Raw genomic sequence first — 22,090 nt, forward strand, 5'->3', positions numbered from 1 at the left:
ACATCATTTTGCCTCTCATTCAAAACTACTTTGAATTCAGGTTTGCCACAACTCTCAGTACTTCTGAAGCCAGAGATGGCCACAGCAGATAGTTCACTTTGTATGTCTTAAGCACTCAGCCTCTGTCAAAGAGTGCTGGAGGAACATAGCTTCACTTGAAGTTCTGGCCAACCATGAATGACTGTGCAATTCATCATTTCAATGAAAGAACAAAGGATACAAGTTTAATTTTGCAGATCAGGGAATTCCCTGTTTTGTAAAAGTGTTACATTCTGGCAGAAAGGAAAACGGTCATATTAGAAAACAAGAAAGAAAACAAATTGCTCCTCAGAATTACATTGGAGTAGGAGGTTACCTCTTTTTTTGATTTTTCCAATTCATTTTCTTGTACTTTTAGTTCCTCTTTTGTCTTTTCAACTTGCTCTTTCATCACACTGTAGCTTTCAAACATGCTGCCCTGGACACACAACAGAAAGACATGACTTCTCTCACATATACAAAATGGCACACAGGTTTTTACAGCACCATATGTAGTTTCCTTCTGAATTACTAAAAATATTTGCATAAAATCAAGATATTAGAAGAAAAATTTCCCTGTGCATTATTCTCAAATTAAGGATTAATTCCGGTTTTACAAGAACACAGTAAATTCCATAGGAATTCATTGTGGTATAAGATTCACAACTATAGAAAAAAGACATGGATGAGAAATCCACTATAAGTAAAGATTCTGTCTTTAAGTGTGTATTTAATTAAAATAAAAACACTAAAAAATAGACCTCATTATAATAAAAATTAGTATGTGAACTTTTCAATAAGACATGTTTTTTTTCCCAATGTTGAATACTTCACCACTATAACAGAGGTTTGTGGAAATTAATTTTGATCTACAAAAAGCTTTTATTCTTGCAATAAGATAATTTTTAAAATGCCTGAACAATTGTGTTGGTTTTGGCTGAGATAGAGTTAATTTTCTTCATAGTAGCTGGTATGGAGCTATGTTTTGTGTTTGTGCCGAAAATGGTGTTGATAACATAGGGATGTTCTCATTGCTGCTGAGCAGTGCTTACACAGAGCCAGAGCCTTTCTGCTTCTAACACCACCTCACCAGCAGGTGGGCTGATAGGGAACGAGGAGTTGGAAGGCAATATGACTGGAATAGTTGACTCCAGTTGACCAAAGGGATAGCCCAGACAACATGATGTTGTGCTCAGCATATAAAGCGGGGTGAAGGAAGGGAGGAATGTGGAGTGCTGATGTTTGTCTTCCCAAGTAACTATTACATTTGCTGGAGCCCTGCTTTCCTGGAGATGGCTGAGCACCTGCCTGCCCATGGGAAGTGGGAAGTAAATTACTTGCTTTGCTTTGCTTCCATATGTGTGTATTAAGTTGTCTTTTTCTCAACCAATGAGTTTTCTCACTTTTCCAATTCTCTCCTACATCTCAACACAGGGGGAGTGAGCAAACGCTGTGTGCAACTTAGTTGACAGCTGAGGTTAAATCATGACAACACTGCACTCCAAAGTATTATTTTTAACTTTGTAGCTTGCTGTATCACTTTAAAATTCTCTAATACAACATTAAGAAAAAATCTTTACTACCTCAGGTCTCCAGCACATAGGAGGTTACAACATTTTTTATATTACCAAGTTAATTTAGCCTTGTCCTCCAAATAACATTTATAACTCTCCCTGTCTATAAAAGATCCTGCTTGATATCATTCCTAATTGTTATTATTTACCTCTTTACCAGGAAAACAGTTTGAAGAGTCTATAACCAGAACTCCTTCAGTCTGAGTTACACTACATGTTGTTTCCATTTTATTTGGCTTAAGATTGTGCTGACATTGTTCTAGTTTTATTTTCTTTTCCTTTGACACTAATTCTTTCAATTCTTTATTTTCTAAAATAATGTTTGCATTTGCTTTCTGAAATTCATCCAGCTGTTTTGAAGTTTCTTTCTGGATTCTGTCTATTTCTCTTTTCAGTACATATTTTTCCTCCTGTAAATCAGAAATAGTTTGGTAACAGCTGTTTTTCCACTCTTGAAGTTCTGAAACCAAGGTCTTGTGTTTATCTTGTTCACACTTGAATTCTGCTAAACATCCCAATAAAGTTTCTTTTTCACCTTCTAAAAGAGAGATTTTTTGTAAATTTTCCTTTCTCTCTTGTAATAATTGATTGTATTTTGCTACATAGTTCTCCTTGTCTTGTAACAATTTAGTTATTTCCTTAAAGCATCTGCTTCTTTCTTCTTTCAGGTCAGAAAGCAGTTGGAAATATCTTGTTTTCCTTCCATCCAGGGATAAAAAACTTCTGGGAACTTTATTTGATGCTATTGTCAATGAGTCTTTTACAGAATTCCTATTTTTCTCTTCAACACATGAGAGGTTCTTAGAAAAGGTTTCAGTGAAAAATGCTCCTGGGCTAATGACGTTTTCTTCCGATAAGTTATTAAAACATTCACCAGTAATTTCTTTCTCATTAAGTAAGTTTTGGAATGAAACAATGTTAGCTTCATGTACAGCTAAAATGTATTGAAAATATGCATCCATCTCCTCTTCCCGTGCATGCACCATCTGAGCATATCTTTCATTCTCTTGTTGCAATATACAGACTTTTTTTGAGTAATTTTCATTCTCTTGCATTAGTAGAAATATCTTCTGAGAATACACAGCCATCATTTTTTCCATTGCTTTTATTTTCACATTACATTTAATATCAGCTTCCAGTGGTGACAGATGGCAGAAACACTCATAACAATTACTCCCTGGAAGGAACGGTTTTCTTAAGCTCACAGCCCTCTCCTGCACAGGAGACAGTATGTTTTGGGAATAACTCTCACCTTTAGACCAAAAAAAATTCGGAGAGTATGCACATTGCACGTTTTCAGCAGCTATGTTTTGACATGAGGAATTCTTTTCTTTTGGTTCACATAATTTCAGAGTCTGTTCTTTCTTTTCTTTTAGACCAATAATGTTGGAAAGGTTGTTTTGGTGAGCTGTTTCCTGAGGTTGCTCTCCTTTGTCCTCCATGTTTATTATGTCTTCTCCATTATATACTCTATTCACGTCAGAGATGCAGAATTGTGAGAGATTTCCTTGTTTCTCCATTAGTTCATGTCTCCCTTCAAAATGCTTCTTTAAATCTTGAAAATCAACAGATAAATTTTGGACATCCAGTGGGGTACCTAAGCTGTCTTTGGCTTCTATTCCTTGCTTCCCAGGCCTACCCAACTCAGTTTTATTTAAAACTTTATAATTTTCGTCAGGAACACAGGTCATCTGTTGCGATTGAGCTTCCCCATTCTGTATTTCTTCTCTTTTAGATGTCCCTTTAAAGATTTTTTGGTAATACTTTTCATTAATAACATTACCCAGACTTATGTTTTTTGGAGGAATTTGCTTGTTTTCCCAATGTTTTCTCACACTGTATTTTTCTAGAGATGATAGGAATATTTTAGTCACAGTGAAAGGCATCTTTCCATGAAGAAGTGAAGAATCTTTGTCAGGAAATCCTCCCTCTGCAACAAGGCAGAGGCCATCAGAGCAAAGATTGGTGTTTACTTCACAGAATTCCAAACTCCTCACTTTCTTGACAGTATTGACAGGTGATATGTGGTAGCTCTCAGGTTCTAGAAAGGTAAGTTGGCGCTTCTTCTTCGTCAAAGCCTCAAACACAGAAACAGAGGACATCTTTGCTGGCAAATGTGTAGCTTGTTCCTTCCAGAGAGAAGAGTTTTCCTTTTTGGTTTCCTTACTTATCTCACTGTTAGCTAACTTCTCAGAGCAAGGAGGAGTCAGTCTTGCTGCACAATAACTTGGGGCACATCTGGACAAAATTAAACTCTCTTCTAGAGTACCTGCTGTCTTTGTTCCAAGGATGACCTGGTAATAAAAAAAGATAAATACTTCAAATTGAAAAATATAAGCTAAGATGTATCATTCCTTGTTGCTAATCATAATTTATTTTTCACTTAATCCATATAACACTAGATTACAGACAGATGAGGAAAATATTTCCAAAGAAAGTGTTTTCAAATTTACAGTGATAGTAATGATATAAATAAGGTACAAATAAGTCAATAATTTTCTTAGTGCATACATCTATTCATCGTGAAAAATATCTGCAGTAGCTGTAATTTAAAGCTACTTTTATATTCATTTTTAAATACAACAACTCTTCATTTTATCTAAAAAATCAGACTTTGAGCCAGCAATGTGCCCTCGTGGCCAAGAAGGTCAATGGCATCTTGGGCTCCCCCTCTGCCCTAGTGAGGCTTCATCTGGAGTCCTTTGTCCAGTTCTGGGCTCCCCAGCTCAAGAGGGACAGGGAACTGCTGGAGAGAGTCCAGCGCAGGGCCACCAAGATGATCGGGGGACTGGAATATCTTTCATACAAGAAAAGGCTGTGGGAACTGGGGCTGTTTAGTCTAGAAAAGAGGAGACTGAGGGGAGATCTTATTAACATTTACAAATATCTAAATGGTGGGTGTCAGGAGGTTGGGACATCCTTTTTTTTCGATAGTAGCTAGCAACAGGACAAGGAGTAATGGGATGAAGCTGGAACACAAAAAGTTCCATTTAAACATAAGAAAAACTATTTTACTGCTCAGATGATGGAGTCCTGGCACAGGCTGCCCAGGAATCTCCTTCCTTGGAAGTCTTCAAGACCCTCCTGGACATCTTTCTATGTGACCAGATCTAGGTGGACCTGTTTCTGCAGGGGGGTTTGACTAGATGATCTCTAAAGATCCCTTCCAATCCCTGTGATTCTGTGACTCACTGTGCACAAAGATAGCAACAATAGCAGTAACTTTTCTTCTCACCTGCTCACTCTCAGCTAGACCAATAACTTTTGCAAAGGCACTGGAATTGTGCTCCAAAACTGGTAGAAGTTCTTCTGGTAGCTCCTCCATCTGCTTTACCCCATCACAGCTACAGCCTGGTGTTTCTGTTATGGTAAAGCACTGGACAAGTGTAATGCTCCTCCCAGATAGTTACAAGAAAAACAAACCCAAAAACATCTGACCAGATGTTTTGAACAGAAAAGTATTTTAGTGAGAGTATGCTCAAAACCAGAAGCATACCCCACCAATGATGCAGAGATAAGTAGAACATTAAATTAGAAAACAAACTTCACAAGAAAATATAAATAGTAAGTTTGAAAATGAGGTATATTTTGGGTAACTCTGCAGTTCGCAAAGCATTGAAAAATAGAAAACTCATTTCATTATGGTGACTGGATTAAAATTAATGGGTTGAAAATACAGTTTAAAATGATTCAGTGCAGGACTGTATTTGCATATACTAAAATTTGCTATAAAATGCTCATTAATTTATGCTGGAAGAATCTACCTGATAGAATTTGCCAATATTAGAACTTTCACATTGTTTGGTCTGAAAATCAAATTGGACCAATACACATCATTCCAAAACACTTTACATCAGCCAGGACATGGGAATTATCCCTAAATTCCTCATCTCTGTAACTTCTTGAAAGCTCATATTTAAAAGCCAGTATCATATTGGCAAATACTTATTGCTTAATCTACCCAAGATACAGTTTACAAATTAAGAGTTTTTTGTTAGAAGGTCTTGTACATTTTAAGTCATGCACACCACATGAATGAAATTATCTTCACTTTTACTGCACAGAAATGAAAGCATAAAATTCCATTTTGTTCTCATACCAGACTCTTTGGCATATAGCAGCACAACTGGAGTTAAGGCAACTCTGCTTCTGAGTGAATCCAAGACTGCTCCACACTTCATATTTTCAATGTCACCATGGATTAGATCTCCACTCTTCATGGGAAAAGGAGGAAGAAAAGAAAAAAAAAAAACCCAGATTATAAAAATACAGTGTTTGTGAAATGAAAAACAGGCATATAAATTTTGTTTGTTATTTTACACTCAAAAGACACATTATTTCATTATAATTGCTACTATTTGATACCATTTTCCCATTCCAGCATTTTCTAATAAATGTAATGGTTTTAAAATTCCCTCTAATGTTTCCTTCATACTTTACAGAGTTAAGGAAAAAAATCTGAGTAATAAGCATGTGATATGACAGATCACAGATGGAACACTATCAGAATAGAGACTAAATTATATGCTTATGAACAAAGACAAAAGAAAGTCCAGTCAAGCGGGGATCGAGATTAATAGTTCAGTGGTCAGTTACAAAGACATCTGTTCCTAGGTTGGAAGAATTCAAAATAGAATAATCTTTCCAACTGAAATCTTCTTTCTGAATGATAACTTAATTGTAAATTTCATATTCTGTTCTTGATTTTTATCTTGACTCCTTGATTGAATTTGGAAATTGTGTCACTTTCTGATGGAAAGCAGATATGCTTATTGCTTGATACACAGCAGTTTACATTTAACGTGCATCATGCCTATTTTGGGTGAAAAGATGACTTGGGTTTGATTTTCTCAACAAAAGACATAACCAAGGTGGTAGCCAAACCAGTTACAATGCAGAAAACATATCACTGCAGTCACTTTTGTCTGCATCAAAGACTGCACAAGTCTCCATCAAATGTTCCAGCTTCATCCCATTATCCCTTGTCCTGTTGCTAGCTACAATAGTAATGAGATCAGGAATTTCTATTTTAATATGTGCTAGTAGAACACCAGATAAGGGGGAAAAGTCCTCTTCAGTTTTACAGCACGACACCAGATGTCTCCCTCCTCCTTTTATCACAGATATTGATTTTTTCCCTGATATTTCAAGTAGTTTTCTGCTAGAAAAATCTGCATAACTTAGTAGCATTACAAGAAGAGAAGGAAAAGACAACTAGACATATAGGCAGCACAAGATTTGATGCTGCTGATACTGTACACAGCATTTAAGGAATGCAACTTACTGTGCAACTGACCAAAGTAAAACAGCTTAACACAAATCACAACCTTTTCATTTATATCAAAGACTGGGTAATTGAGACTTAGTAACCTCCTACAATAACACAGATGCAAATAAATACTTAGAAAAGAAATGCTTGAAAAACTTTCTGAAGAGGAAAAAAAATCCTACCCTTTTGTTAGAGTACAGCAGAGAATTTGGTCATGTTTCTGGAAGGCTTTTTTTTATTAGACTCAGGAACTCAGTCGATATATCTTGCTTAACTCAACATTTACTTTCTCCATTTTTCAGTTTTCTGAAATAAATAGCAATTCCCCACTACCTCTTTGCTGGCTCTCAAAGCCCTCACTTCTGATTTGAGCTGTGCAATCCTCTTGTAGTGCTCTTGGTTACCATACCTGTTAATAACTCAGTGCAAGTCTCTCTAGAAACATATGAAAATCTTTTCAAACGTATTCTTCTGTTCCAAGAAAAGGTGAGCTCACTAGTTAAAATAACTGCCAATGGTTCAGGCTAAGTGTAAAAATAAGTAGCAGCAGCAGCAACAGTCAGTCCTGCCACCTCAGGGGAGCTAATGGAGACACATGCAGTGAGGTGCAGCTTCCTAGCTCTCCACAGAGGTCACCTGTGTGCTGCTGGTTACCTCAGGATGATCTTAACACTCTTTCATTCTCACACAAAGACAATCTTCTGGAGCTCACTTTTTTGGCACTGTAGGGCCAATAATGGTATAAAATTGAGAGACTGATCATGAGAGCTGGTCAATCTTCAAGCACCACATCCTCCAAGTTCAGGATCAGTGTGTCCCAATGTGCAAGAAAGGAGGAAAAGGAGGTGGGACGCCTCCATGGATGAGCAAGGATCTGCTGGGACAACTCCATCTATGTTTCTCCATCTATGAGAGGTGGAAACAGGGGCTGGCTTCTTGGGAAGAGTATAGGAACATTGCCAGGGCATGCAGGGGTGCAACTAGGAAGGCCAAAGCCCTTCTAGAATGAAATTTAGCCAGGGATGTTAAGGAGAGCAATAAGGCATTTTTCAAGTACATCAGCAGCAGAAGGATGGTGAGGGGGAATGTGGGCCCGCTGCTAAACGCTGAGGGTGCCCTGGTGTCAGAGGATGCAGAGAAGGCTGAAGTACTGAATGCCTTCTTTGCTTCAGTCTTTACGGCCAAGGCTGGCCCTTGGGAAGCCCAGTCCGGCAAGGATAACAGGATGGCCAGGACAGCAGAAGAGTTGTCCTGTGAGAAAGAGGAAGAGGTTAAAGACTTGTTGGCCAAGCTTAAGGCTCATAAGTCAATGGGTCCTGATAGGATCTGAGAGTGCTGAGGGAGCTGGCTGATGTGATTGCTAAGCCTCTCTTTATCATTTTTGAACAATCATGGAGGACAGGCGAGGTGCCTGAGGACTGGAGAAAGGCCAATGTCACGCCAGTCTTCAAAAAGGGCAGGAAGGATGATCCAGGAAACTACAGGCCAGCCAGTCTCACCTCCATCCCTGGAAAAGTCATGGAACAACTCATCCTGAATGTTGCCACTAAACATATGAAGGATAAGATGGTTATAAGGGGGAGTCAACATGGCTTCACCAAGGGGAAATCCTGTTTGACCAACCTGATAGCCTTCTATGAGGGCATAACCAGCTGGCTAGATGAGTCCCCTCATCTAGCAGTGGATGTCATCTACCTTGACCTCAGCAAGGCTTTTAACACTGTCTCCCATAACATCCTCATCAGAAAGCTCAAGCAGTGTGGCTTGGATGAGTGGACAGTGAGGTGGATCGAGAGCTGGCTGAATGACAGAGCCCAGAGGGTGGTGATCAATGGCACAGAGTCGAGTTGGAGGCCTGTGGCCAGTGGAGTTCCACAGGAATCATTTCTGGGGCCAGTCTTGTTCAACATCTTCATCAATGACCTGGATGAGGGGACAGAGTGTACCCTCAGCAAGTTGGCTGATGACACCAAACTGGGAGGACTGGCTGATTCCCCAGAAGGCTGTGCTGCCATTCAGCGGGATCTCAACTGGCTTGAGAGTTGGGTAGAGAGGAACCTCAGGAGGTTCAACAAGGACAAGTGCAGGGTCCTAAATCTGGGAAGCAATAACCCCATGCACCAGTACAGGCTGGGGGTCGAACTGCTGAAGAGCAGCTCTGCAGAGAGAGATCTGGGAGTCCTGACTGATGATAAACTAACCATGAGCCAGCAGTGTGCCCTCGTGGCCAAGAAGACCAATGGCATCCTGGGATGCATCAAGAAGAGAGTGGCCAGCAGGTCAAGGGAGGTTCTTCTCCCCCTCTGCTCTGCCCTGGTGAGACATCATCTGGGCTCCTCAGTTCAAGAGGGGCAGGGAAGTGCTGGAGAGAGTCCAGCCCAGGGCCACCAAGATGATCAGGGGACGGGAACATCTTCCTTATGAGGAAAGGTTATTGGAACTGGGGCTGTTTAGTCTGGAGAAGAGGAGATTGAGGGGAGATGTCATTAACATTTACAAATATCTAAATGGTGGGTATCAGGAGGTTGGAACATCCCTTTTTTCTATAGCAGCTAGCAACAGGACAAGGAGTCATGGCTGGAACACAAAAAGTTCCACTTAAATATAAGAAAAAACTATTTCTGCAGGGGGATTGGACTAGATGATTTCTAAAGGTTCCTTCCAACCCCTACCATTCCATGATTCTATGTTTGCCCATTACCTCTCCGTTACTGACAAAATCAGAAGAGTTCTTGGGATATCATGTCACAATCTGAATGGAGTAGCTGAATGTGAGGCTTAGTTGATTTCATTTTCTCGAACAACCTGTCATAATAAAAATACTCTTCACTTTAGTGCATGAAGGATAAAGCTTTGTGTAAGTCCTCTCTGTGAAAAGAATTGTTCTTTGTCAGCAAAATGAATTGGCAGAAGCTGAATGTCATATTACAGCATATGCAGAGCTTTCCCATGCAATGTTGTAGAGACGAGCTTGAAGCAAATGAGTCCTATTCAGTGTATTCAGGGCATATCACAATGCTATGGAGCTGCAAACCATTGTATATCTCCATTCACTCCCAGTCATGAATACTGTATCCATCTTCCCTTGTTTACTATTATCCAGAAAAATCTCACAGACAAGATTTATTGTCAGCTGTGCCTTTTTCTTCAACATTTGGACATGAACAGCATGTGAAAACTCACCCAACCATACATGAACTCCTCCACTGAACAATGTCAATAAGAGAGAGGTCTCAGAAGTTCTTCTGGGCTCTACTTGTACTGATGACTACAACCTTTTGCCTTGGGCATGTCACTTAAAACCTTAAGGAAACAAGATTTGTGAATTTGCCTCACTGTGCACCTAATAAAGTATTGAGGCAATGAAGTTCCAACTGTTGACTCCAGTAGGTGTAAATTAGACACTGTGAAGTAGTAATGCATCAGCAGCAACAAATGAAAAAAAAAGAGGGGAAAATTCTCATATTTATATCTTGATCACTTATCTAATGACAAGCATAATCCAGGGTGAAATAAAGATAAAAGTTAACTATATTTTTCCTTATTTTTACTTACCAGGTTAACACTATTGTCTCCATTCTCCGATCTTCTAAGCTGTGAGTCCTTTTCTTTCTCCTTTTTCAACTTCATCCTTCCTTGATCTCTTAAAGCCCTATTTTCATCCAAAAGCTCTTCCATTTTTTCCTGTAGTTTGATTTCAGACAATTTCAAACTATAAACATGATGGGAAGATTCTTCTAATTTTCTTCTGAGAAAGCCTTCAGTGTCCTGAGAGCACTGGAGTTCAGTCAGCAGGTCTGCTTGCTGTCTTCTGTTCTCTTCTTCTTTTTCCCTTAAGAACTTCAGATTTTTCTGAAATGCCTCAATGTGTCTTTTCATGTCATGCTCCATATTTTCAATGCAAGTTTTCAGTTCCATTACCTCCACTTCACAGTGTCTAGAGTCTTCAGTTCCATTGAACGGTGATTCCAGCTTCTGCTGGAGATACTGCACCATCTCTTGTGCTAACTCGGATGTCAAAAGAATAACTTGGGCGCTAAGATCTAGGACTTGCTTTTCCAGCCTAGATACTTGACCTCGAAGGTAACATTCTCTTTCTCTCAGTACTGTTGTCTGTTGTCTCTGCCTTTGTTTGTAGTGCTCAAAATACTCTGACTGGGTTTTAATTTCATTTTCTTTTGTCTTCAGCTGCTCCTGAAGCCAACGTAATTTTTCCTTTTGCTTTTTCTCTGACTTTTCTTGCTTTTCAGCCTGTAATTTTGGTGAATTGTATGGTTAACATCCTAATACTAAGTTTCTTCCTTGATTTTGCAACTACTGTGTCCTCATTTTCTGAGAACTCAGGAATGAACTAAGTGGATTTTTTTTTTAAAGCCAGTAAAATCCTGCATATGGAGCAAAAGTGACCTATTGCTTTGTCAGCCATCACTGAAATATCTCAGTAGGAAACAAAAAACCCCACAAACTGACCTACATATACTACTACATAAAATAACAGAAGTTTTTAAACACTTCATTTTGCATGTTCTACAGTATATACTAAATCAAAAGAATCCTTTGGACTGGAATTCATACAACCAGCTCTGAACTATACAGTAACACCCTTAATGCTGACAGTAGTGTAGCACTGAGATGTAACAGGAAGAGCAGCTGTGGTTCTATTATAGAAAACAGAACACATGCTCTCCCGGGTCCAAGCATGTGCCCTTTGCCCTTTACCACACCTGTCATTTGCTAGCTCTTTTTATGAACCCCCTGAAAAAGGAGAAAGGAACAGATGCCTTTCGAATCAGTTTGGGAAAGATGTTGGTATTTTCATTTGCACCAAAGTGTGTTTAAACAGAGACATACAGAGGTGAAAGATGTCAGTAAAAGACAGAGAAGGCTTTCGTAATTCCCATGCTCCCCTTGAGCCACCAGTATCATAAGGCCATTCAAGCAAGACTGAAGGCAGAGACGTTACTGTATTTCTTCAAGGACTTACATTAGTCTTTTTGATCTTTGGTACTCTCCTGAGGGATTCACTGGCAAGGAGAGGACAGGAGGAACACTAGGCTGAAATGTTATGCAAAGTCAGCTAGGTGTGAGATAAAACTTTGGTTAACTGTTGATGGGAATATATGTATGTCTAAGCTTGAAAAATACATCTCACTTTTAACTAAAAAAGTGAAGACTATTGTTAGTTCTTAAGAGACTTTTCTGTCACAGTATTCAACATTGGCCTAAAGTGCTGAGAAAATGAAAATGTATCATGCTAAACAGAATCAAAAGGTATTGTTTCACTGCAGACTGTCTCTGAAAAACTTTCTTTCCTTCTCCATTTTCATGGATTCATCCACTGAGTTGCACAACTAGGTAAAAATGACTGTTGTATGTGTTATCATCCAAAAGCTGACCTTCCTGATACAAAACATTTATGTGACGAGGTACTAGCACTGGGGAAAATGGAAAGCTTTCCACTGCAGAGCTGACAGTTTCAGAACAGAGACAGAGAAGTGGGAGTTGTGAGAGCATGCAATAGGCAGTGGGATGTTCATAGCAATGAGGAAGCAGGTCGGTTTGCTCCAGTGAAGGGTACATGCCAGCAAGGATCTGTAGAGTGGTGGCCCATGTGACAACTCATCACATAAAAGAAGACCAAAACCAGTCTGGGAAGCTAGAAGAGAACACAAAACTAAGCAGGAAGCTTAAAGTGGATGCAACAGCAGGTGGGGCCCAGCTTGAAAACACATGAGCCATTCAAGAGTCAGATGATGGACTGAGCAGCTGCATTTTGTAAAGAAATCAGGCTGCATTAGCTGCATTAGCTGCATGGTGCTATTGTAGCACATGTGTCTGGGAATTAAAAAAAAGTCTTTATGGAGCTAAAAAGTCTGACCTGGATAGAAGGAGTACATTGCGTGGGTTCTGGAGGGAAAAAAAGGAAATGGGAGCATAGATCTCGAAGACTGAGGGCCCAAATGAAGCAAATAAGGGCAGTGCTGTCAAGGACATTAGAAAAATACAAAGTAGGGAAAAATAAGACCAAAAAGTTCTTCTAATTCCTCTGATAGTAGAAAAAGAGAAAGGCTGAGTTGATTTATTGTTTAAAAACACACATGTCATGGAGATTAGATTGAGTTATAAATTATTACCACATAGAGAAGCTAAAGTAGGTCATTTGAAACAATATCCTCCTTACCAAGCTGATCAGGTCCTCCTGAATGTCTCGCAGTTTCCCTTTAACACGCACATTTGCATTTTCAACTTGGTGCAATTTCACATTTAGTTGATCAATTGTCACAATAAGAGTTTTGTGTGACAGCTCCAGCTCTTTCATCCTGTGATAGTGAGAATGAAGATTGTTGCTAAGTAAATAGCACACAGTACAGTTCCAGATGGATAAGCACTCATCAAGAATACATCTATTTATCATTATTTTTCCACCTGTTGCTATTAAAATGGTAGTGTAAGATGATGTGGTGTGATGGGATGTGTTTCCTCTACACACTAGGAAAACTTAAAATAATCTTACGAGAGGAAGCTTCATGTTTTCCTTAAGATTTTCCCTCCCTTTTCAGCCTATAAAACAAAATTTTCTCAGTGCTTTAAAGAGTTGTGAATCCTAAACCAGCCTTTTCTTGCTAAGAAAAATTTTTCTCTGATCTCTCATCTCCTATGGCAGGTACTAGAGCCTCCTCTTATCTCAGATGCACACATTACCTCCTGTGCCCCTCAGGACTCTGCTGTACCATATCTTCTTCCTTAAACCTCAACCTTCACAGTCATCCATTTCGCTCCCCTTCTCATTTTTGTCTTCTAATTTTGCCCTGAAAATGGGCTTCCTATAACCAAGGGAAGTTTCAGCTGGTCATTTGGCCTCCTTGAAATGCCCTCTCATACTATGTTTGATTTGAAATAAAGTTCTTCCCATCTTTCCCTCTGAAATTTTTCTTAAAATAGGCCTATTCCTATGAAAGCTTCCTTTTCAAGCCAGATTCATTATTATTTTGACAAAAAGCCCATTATTAAAACATTTTTGACCAAATTCCATGATAAACCAAAGCAATGAAGAAATTATACAAATAATTATTTTGAATATCATTTCAGTTTTTTATCCTTTTAAATATTTGGCAGCTGCTATAAAATCCTTGATCTTATGATTCTAGTCAACTATATAATTAATGGCACCTTAGGTACTGTAATGAGTAGTGTTAACATACTAAACTGGATGAAGACTTCTGAAACAAGGAACATTTTTTGCAACACAAAATTCCTAATTAACTCTTAAAAGGAAGAGAACATATTTTACAAGCAGAATTTACACCTTATGAGTATTTAAAAATGAAACATTCTGAAAAAACTATCTAGTTATTTGCAGCAAGGTTTTAGATCATGCTGTAAATCTGAATAAATAATAAGCGCAAAACATTTAATATTGCATTTCTATTCTGACAGCTATACAAAAGACTTCTTCACGCATTTTCTCAGGCACCTTAAAAACACATAAAGGCTTTCTTTTTTCGTGTTTTGCATGTACCATTTGATAACCAGTACATGGACAAAGGAAAGAGCAATTTGTCCCATCATGTTACTTCTGAATGGAAAATAATCTTTTATTTACCTATTTCTTAGGGCAGAATCTGACTCCATGTAGTCCTCAAGGATGCCTCTCAATTTTTGCTCCAACTTTTCCAGTTCTTTTATTCTGAGGTTCAAATTCTCTTCTCCAGCACTGTTTACTTGTTCATCGGGCATACTTGCATCTTCTATTTCCTGGAAAATCCAGGAAGTATCAATTTTAACTTTGAAATTCAGAATATCACATCCCTCATTACCAGGCATTTTAATACAGAAACAAAATTCTTGTTCTCTTCCAGCTGAAGGATCCATGATGAAAATAACCCAAATTATTAGGTTCTGAACGCACTACAGTCTGAGCATGCAATAAAAGTCTAAGCCTCTGTTGATCAAATGAATGATCCTTCGCAATTCTGAACACATTTATTATTTATGAGAGAGTCTCATTTCACTACTCTCCAAGTAATTCAGCACATATGAAAGGAATTGCAGTTCACATTATGAAATTCGAATTATAAAATGGTAAGGGTCGTAAGGGACCTTTAGAGATCATCTAGTCCAACCCCCGTGCAGAAGTAGGTCCACTGGAATGCATCCAGGCAGGTTTTAAAATCTGCAAGGAAGGAGACTCCACACCCTCCCTGGGCAGCCTGTGCCAGGGCTCCCTCATCCTCACAGCAAAACAGTTTTTTCTTATGTTTAAGTGGAACTTTTTGTGTTCCAGCTTCTTTCCATTACCCCTTGTCCTGTTGCTAGCTACTACAGAAAAAGGGATGTCCCAACCTCCTGACACCCATCATTTAGATATTTGTAAATGTTAATAAGATCTCCCCTCAGTCTCCTCTTTTCTAGACTAAACAGCCCCAGTTCCTGCAGCCATTTCTTGTACGAAAGATATTCCAGTCCCCTGATCATCTTGGTGGCCCTGCACTGGACTCTCTACAGAAGTTCTCTGTCCCTCTTGAGCTGAGGAGCCCAGAACTGGACACAGGACTCCAGATGAGGCCTCAGCAGGGCAGAGCAGAGGGGAAGAAGAACCTCCCTTGACCTGCTGGCCATACTCTTCTTGATGCATCCCAGGATGCCATTGGCCTTCTTGGCCACGAGGCCACATTGCTGGCTCGTGTTTAGCTTATTGTCAACCAGGATTCCCAGGTCCCTCTCTGCAGAGTTGCTCTCCAGCAGGTCAAACCACAGTCTGTACTGGTACTTGGGGTTATTTCTTCCTACAAAAGCTTAAACTAGACCAATTCATGAAGGAATTAGGCATCAAAGTTTTGAAAAGACAAAAATTTTGTACTAAATAAAGTTAAAAAAATTTAGTAAGTTTATCACAAAAAAATATTTGTACTTAATTTAGAGGAATGTATAGTATTTTTATTGTTTGAAGGCAGAAGATTAAAAAAGGAGATTTCCTATTCAAAAGGCAAAGTATGACTGTTTCAGAGAAACATTCAATACATTCAACTGATATTGGGGAATTCTGCATTCAGTATTTTACTTATAAATCTACTTCTCCTTTGAGAGGTTATGAAACCATGCTAAAATATAATTTTTAGGGATTGGGAAGGCAAGTTTGGTTCTAAATATATATACATATAAAATATACACTAAATATACAGTTTATATATAATAAATATATATAACACAAATACACAAAATATATATCTGGCATCTGAGAAATACCTTTGCTTTTGCTATGTTTGTATTGATTTGGAATTGGATCTGTAATGGAATCCAACCACTCAGTTTGGCCCTATTATTCAGAACATTGTGCAATTTTAAATTTAGTAACAAATCTAAAGGGCAAAGAAGAAAAAAGTAACATTTATTTTGCCTACTGAAAAAGTATAGTCTACTGAAGGGTAGAAAATAGCATTAAACCAATGCAAAAAGTATAAACTAATAGTTCTTACTGTCCTATGTTTTGATACTTGCTATTCACACACATGGTAAATTACATAAAAGTTTATTATTTTCGGCCATCTTATCACCCAGTGGCTTTGTCAGCCACATAAGGATCTGAAAAGATTTAGCCACTCCTCAGTCCCCTGAGAAACCATGATACTTAAAAGCTACAAGTGTGGGAAGACAAAGTATAAATCCAGATGGACAACCCAGTTCAAGCCACTTTGTGATCTTTAGACTTACCAAGTCCAGTCCCTTCTCAGAGACCATGCATTCCTGAGACCTGTAAACATAATCATGGCTCTGTCCTGGCCTGTATAATTTCCCAAATGTAACAGTACCGATTTTGACCTCCTCGAGATACTAATATTTTGTTGGTGTTTATTATTTGTAAAGTGAACACACATTCTGTTCCCTGACAATGGGCATTCCTGAATGCCACCATGAGAAGAATATGTAACAGGGACATTGTTACTCTACTCATTAACAATTTACAGTGGAAGCCAAATTAATTCCTTTTTCAACTGTGTCTCAGCCCAATATCCAGCTCATAAATCATAACAAGAAAAATTCTTAGCAGTGTATTTTGCAGAATGTAGCCAAAGCATAAAAGCAGTGAGGACAGACTAAGCAGGTATAAACTGACACTTAAAATCATTACCTTGTATTATACTGACATATCTTTAGTACATGTTCTTGTTTATAACAGCACTTTTGTTCACTGATACAATGAAAGTTAATATAATAATTTCTAAAGTCAATCTCCAAACGCATGATCTATTAGGTTCTACACTTACAGTGCCTCATCCTGAAAACTACTGAGTACTTCAAAATAAAACCAGGAAAGCTGTTACAACTGATACCAGAAACGCAAAACTTACTGTTTCCTTCTCTTGTACTGCTGTGTCACAGAAAGTGAAATTGAGGCCAAGCATCTTGCATGGGCTGAATCTAGTCAGTTAATACACTGTACCTGTTCCCAGCCCTACAGTAAGAATCAATATGGATAGTGAGATTGGAATGATATACTCAGTGTTCCAGAACTACATATCCTGCTAGCTCAGCACAGGATAAAAACATCATGAAAATTATAGAAAATATCACCCAAATCAGACAGTTTTTGAGAAATCTGTCACATGTGAATTACGAGACAAAATACACATCAAAATCAGAAAATGAAACTGCTCATACCTTTTCTACTTTGTAGCACTTTCATCTCCTGTCTCTGCAGTGTGCTTACTGTTGTAGCCACATGCTTTGACCATCCCATATTTGTGCTTAACATTTCATTTCCAAAGCAGTGATGAGCAAAAATACATCTATGACAAATGAATCACACTTTCCAATTTCTGTTCCTTCATCAACACCTGGTTTGATTATCTCAAGCTCTGTTTATCTCCCATTGTGGTCCTTCTCTTCAGAGTAATGTCCAAACTCTTCCATTTGCAGTGAAGAATTCATTTTTTCCACATTCTATCATCACATCACTAAAAGTTTTAACTAAAACATGAAAAAATTCTATTTGAATACTGTTCTTTAAATGTTTGCTCCTTTCAAACACATTATGAGAGACACATTCTGTCAGGGATCAAGTTCCCAAACTTCTGCATGATCCTTGTTTCCAATTTAAATTGTGCTTTGTATGAGGAAGCAGGGTTTTTCAGACCATCACATGAGCCACAGTTTGCTGCACCTCACTGAATTAATCTTGTGGAGTGCCTCAGCTCCTTCAGCAGGTAAACGATCTTGACTGGTGATTCTTTGTGAAGAGTACATCTCTGGTCTTACTTCAGTATCTAAAAATTATCTGAGAAAACTGGCTTCCTTTCAGGCTGATCCCTGAACCTTCAACAGTGAGATATTCAGTCACTGTAACAAATCTTTCCCACAGCTTTCTTTTTGTAGCCTTAAATGCTCTTTGCCTAGTGTCATTTTTTCCAATCATAATTTCCATTTTATTTGATGAATTATGGTAACCATCTTATTCCACTCCATGTTCATGCTGTCATTCAATGTGTCCATTGGAGTAGATATGTTTCTGTGTAGCCCTTTTAATACAAAGATGATTTTCAAGAAAAAGTGGAGGAGAAAGTTATCTTTTAATATTGTGCTTTTAATATTTTCTGCTTGCATCGACATTGCAGAAACAATTTTTCCAGATTACTTTTCCAGCTCCAAAAACACCAATTTGCTTTTCCCGCTTTGAAAGAAGTCTTTTTGAATTTTCTAACCATTTTCCATCTTAACTCTTTTCATCATTCATTTTTTCCACTTAAACAACTCTTTTCAGTCTGTGCTTCTCACAAAATTTTGCTGCAGTTCAGGTGGTCAGTGTCCTTGACTGTTTATCTACCATTATTTTGAATGTTTTCTTCCTAGTAGCTAAAGTAATTTTTTTTTTTTCACCTCTGAGGATGCCATGATTTCCAAATATTTCTTTCCAACTATTTCTTTGCTTATCACATTCATCTACACACTCATTTCCTTAGCCCCTCCTTCTTCTTGATGAGATAACTGAGGACAATGCACCATGGGTTCTCTTGACATCTCTGGCCACCACGGAATCTTTCATTCTCTCAGTGCTATCTTTATTGCTTTACTTTTCAAGAAACATTCAAGAAATAATTTCTGCTGTGCAGTTCTTAGCCACTTCAAAATTTTCTTAGTTCAATCTACCATCTTGCCTTTCTCCAAAGCCCATCTCTTCTCTGTGCATTTCCAACTCATGAATTTAATATGAATTTTACCACTGTGACGTTCTAAATCTGTATTTGTTTCCAAGTTTGAACAGTTTTGTCGTTTTTTGGTTTTTTCCTGTCAGCTATTTACTATAGAGAACCTATTGTCAAACATTTAGCTTTTTTATATAGATATTGAAAAGGAGTTTCCGTGTTTCCTGGGTGAAATGCAAACCACATTTGTTGAAAGCATGCAGTATGGAGACAAAGATCTCAGTACTGTAAGAAAACCATTTGGTAGATACAGTTCAGATAGCAGAGAGTAATTGCACTTGTATTTTATCCAGTGTTTGATTGTGTAAATTCTGTTTAGATTTTTTCAGTGTTTATGTTGTGCTGGTCCATATTTGATTATCAAATCATTCCAGTTTGAAGCTATATCTTTATAAAACTCTCTGATTTTAAATTCTAATATTTTGCAGCTTCAACTATTATGCAAACTGTTTTATGAAAAAAAATGCACCAATTCAAAGCTGCTCAACAAATATTTTCTGTATTTTTGCACATGGACCCAGTTGTTCACTCCATGGATTCTTTTAGCGGCCTGTACACAAAACAAAAACAAAAAAGGGAAAACAAAAACAGCAAAAAAAGGATAAGGTCTGCTGAGATTTAGATAGATAACATTAATTTAGAAATTAGTGTTGGCATCCAGCCCTAAATTTACAGACATCTGAAAGCTTTCTACTAGCTTCAAAATAACGAGAACCAAAACTACTAACAGTAAATCACCTGTATGGCCTTGAAAGAATGAAAAATGTTCAAGAGTCCAACTATAGTTAAGTCTTAAAATAGGCTTTGCTGTGTTACATTAATCCGAGACAGATTCATCTCTGGCAAGATGAATTAACGGAAATTGCTCTTCACACTAGCACCACAGTATGATGTGCACTCATAGAAGTGTGAGAGCTGAGTAGCTGTGCGGCTACACAGCCATTATCCCTGTGTTATCCCATCAAAATTCTTGTCATCAACCTTGAATTTGACTACGTAAGTAGCTGCTGTTAACAGGAAGAATAGTAGGTTATGTCAGAACAATGTATTTTCTGGAAACTAATTATATTTGCAATTTTTTTTCTTTGTTTTTATTACAAAAGGGATCCATAACACTATCAGCATAGAAGCCTATAAATCACATGTAAGCCTTAAACTCATAAGAATTTTTGAATTAACAGTATTTCAAAATATTTTAAATGGTATTTTAGAAACACTTGTGATCTCATTAAGTTTATAGAATGTTTATAAAGTGTCTCTAAACTTGGCCAGTATACTTTTCACAGTATTTACAAACAAATGTTTGTCTAGACATTAGCATCTCTAACTGGGATTGGACTGGAAAAGTTGGACAAAACTCCAAGATAGTAGTTTGGTGACTTCCTTTAACATTACTTTTTCAAACTTACATTAGTCAAAATTTCATCTGTCTTTTCCAGTCCACATAGAACAGAAAATTCAACTAAAATTGTGGTCTGGTGAATGGTGTACCACAAGGCTTCTTCCTTCTTCAAACACACCTCTGTAGGCAAATGCTTAGTTTTTCACAAAATAAAATTCAAAAGTAATGCTCAAAATGCTGTAAAAATATTGCTCAGTTTCACCTAATTTTCAACACCCATCTAACAACTAAAATAAAGCTACTGCACTTGTAGCATATCAATAATACCCCTGGATTACATTCCACTCATCTGCATCTACCATCATTTTATTGCCAAATATAAAACATATGGAGCAATGCTAGTAATGATTAGACCAGAGCCATTTCCCAAGAGCATCATCAGAAAGATGATAACTGAATATACTAGGAGCTGAATAAACCTCCAAAAGAGCCTAAGATTATACAGGTCTGATTTCACAAAAAGTATTTGTGACCTGGGCAGAAGAAAATACTGTTTCAAGCTTAATGTAAGATAAATATAACAGCTTTTTTTGGGGGTAACTATTGTCATCATGCTTCTTTGTCATACAGCACTTGATAGCAGTTTCAAAAGGTTTGATCTACTGCATCACTTACTATAAGGAGATTATACAAACATAATCCCCAAAAGATTCTAACAAAGAAAAAATTGTAAAGGTAAAAACAAAGCAAAACAAGAACAACAACAAAATCACTATGTAAATATTTGGTAGTTTTAAATTGTAGTGTAATCTTCTAACAGTTAGGTGTTGAGTTTCTATTGTTCCTGAAAGGCAGTGTGCAACTCGCACTGCCCCAGGAAAAAGACTAGGATTGATTTTCTTAAACTATATTTCCTTCTTGTTCTGTGTGAGAGGTGAGCACTGCCACTATGGGTCATGCTGAAGTAACTTAAGGTCCTTTGCATTGAGCTGAAAAGATCATGACATTGTGGAAAGGATTGTGGGAATGACAGTAATGTCTCAAGAGAGACACAAAGATTTCTTATCCTCGCCCTTTCCATGTTCCAGAGGCACATGGACGTCAGTCACATTGCAACCTTCACATCACCTCATAAAAAGGAAATTAGGCTACTAGTTCCTAAGTTATTTCATGGCTTCAAAGATCTTCAGCAATCCAAATGAACCTTTTTTTTTTTTTTCCCATGGGTGGTGATGCCTTCAGAGCTTTTTAGAAAACAAAACCGAAAAACAAACAATGTTCACCATCACGTTATCTGACATAATAAAAGGTAGGATCCTATGGCAATACCTGAACTTTTAGACAAAATGTACTTTCTCTGCAGAATTTAAAAGACCCACTGCAGTTAGGGAAGTTGGTATCCCAGAATACAAAATCAATTCTCTTTGAAAACCCAATGACTTCCTGATGAAGTCCAGGAAGGTAACTAAAAGGATTCAAGTTGGATTTTATAGTTGACACTTTTCTGTGCAAGCAAAACCAGTATACCCTCCCCTACAAAGCCAATCCTCAAAACATGGAAAAATCTAAGAGTTAAAAATTGAGTACAGAGAAATACAAAGAATACCAACCACACATCTTGGCTGAGTTGTGTCATCAAGGCCACAGAATGAATGCTAGTGAAAAAAACAAAAAAAGGAACAAAAAC

The 22,090-nt window shown here is 37.8% G+C and overlaps 1 protein-coding gene across 24 annotated transcripts in view; it reads right to left on the reverse strand.

Moving 5' to 3' along the window:
* LOC104555463 (janus kinase and microtubule-interacting protein 2) overlaps positions 1-22,090 on the reverse strand; it is a 211,451-nt gene that overhangs the window by 44,576 nt on the left and 144,785 nt on the right. For 15 of the 24 annotated variants that reach the window (XM_061992934.1, XM_061992935.1, XM_061992932.1 and 12 more), the window contains 3 exons: positions 22,014-22,058; positions 19,531-19,611; positions 356-457 (listed from right to left, as the gene is read on the reverse strand). In XM_061992934.1, the coding sequence (XP_061848918.1) occupies positions 356-457; positions 19,531-19,611; positions 22,014-22,058 (228 nt within the window). Of the gene's footprint in view, positions 1-355; positions 458-1,741; positions 3,887-4,827; positions 4,953-5,691; positions 5,807-9,562; positions 9,667-10,044; positions 10,107-10,416; positions 11,113-13,042; positions 13,182-14,464; positions 14,617-17,210; positions 17,315-17,520; positions 19,507-19,530; positions 19,612-22,013; positions 22,059-22,090 lie in introns of those variants that run through there. The other 9 variants (XR_009818444.1, XR_009818445.1, XM_061992928.1 and 6 more) reach the window with 4 other exon arrangements.

Source organism: Colius striatus, chromosome 3, assembly GCF_028858725.1.
Source record: "Colius striatus isolate bColStr4 chromosome 3, bColStr4.1.hap1, whole genome shotgun sequence".
Taxonomy (NCBI): Eukaryota; Metazoa; Chordata; class Aves; order Coliiformes; family Coliidae; genus Colius; species Colius striatus.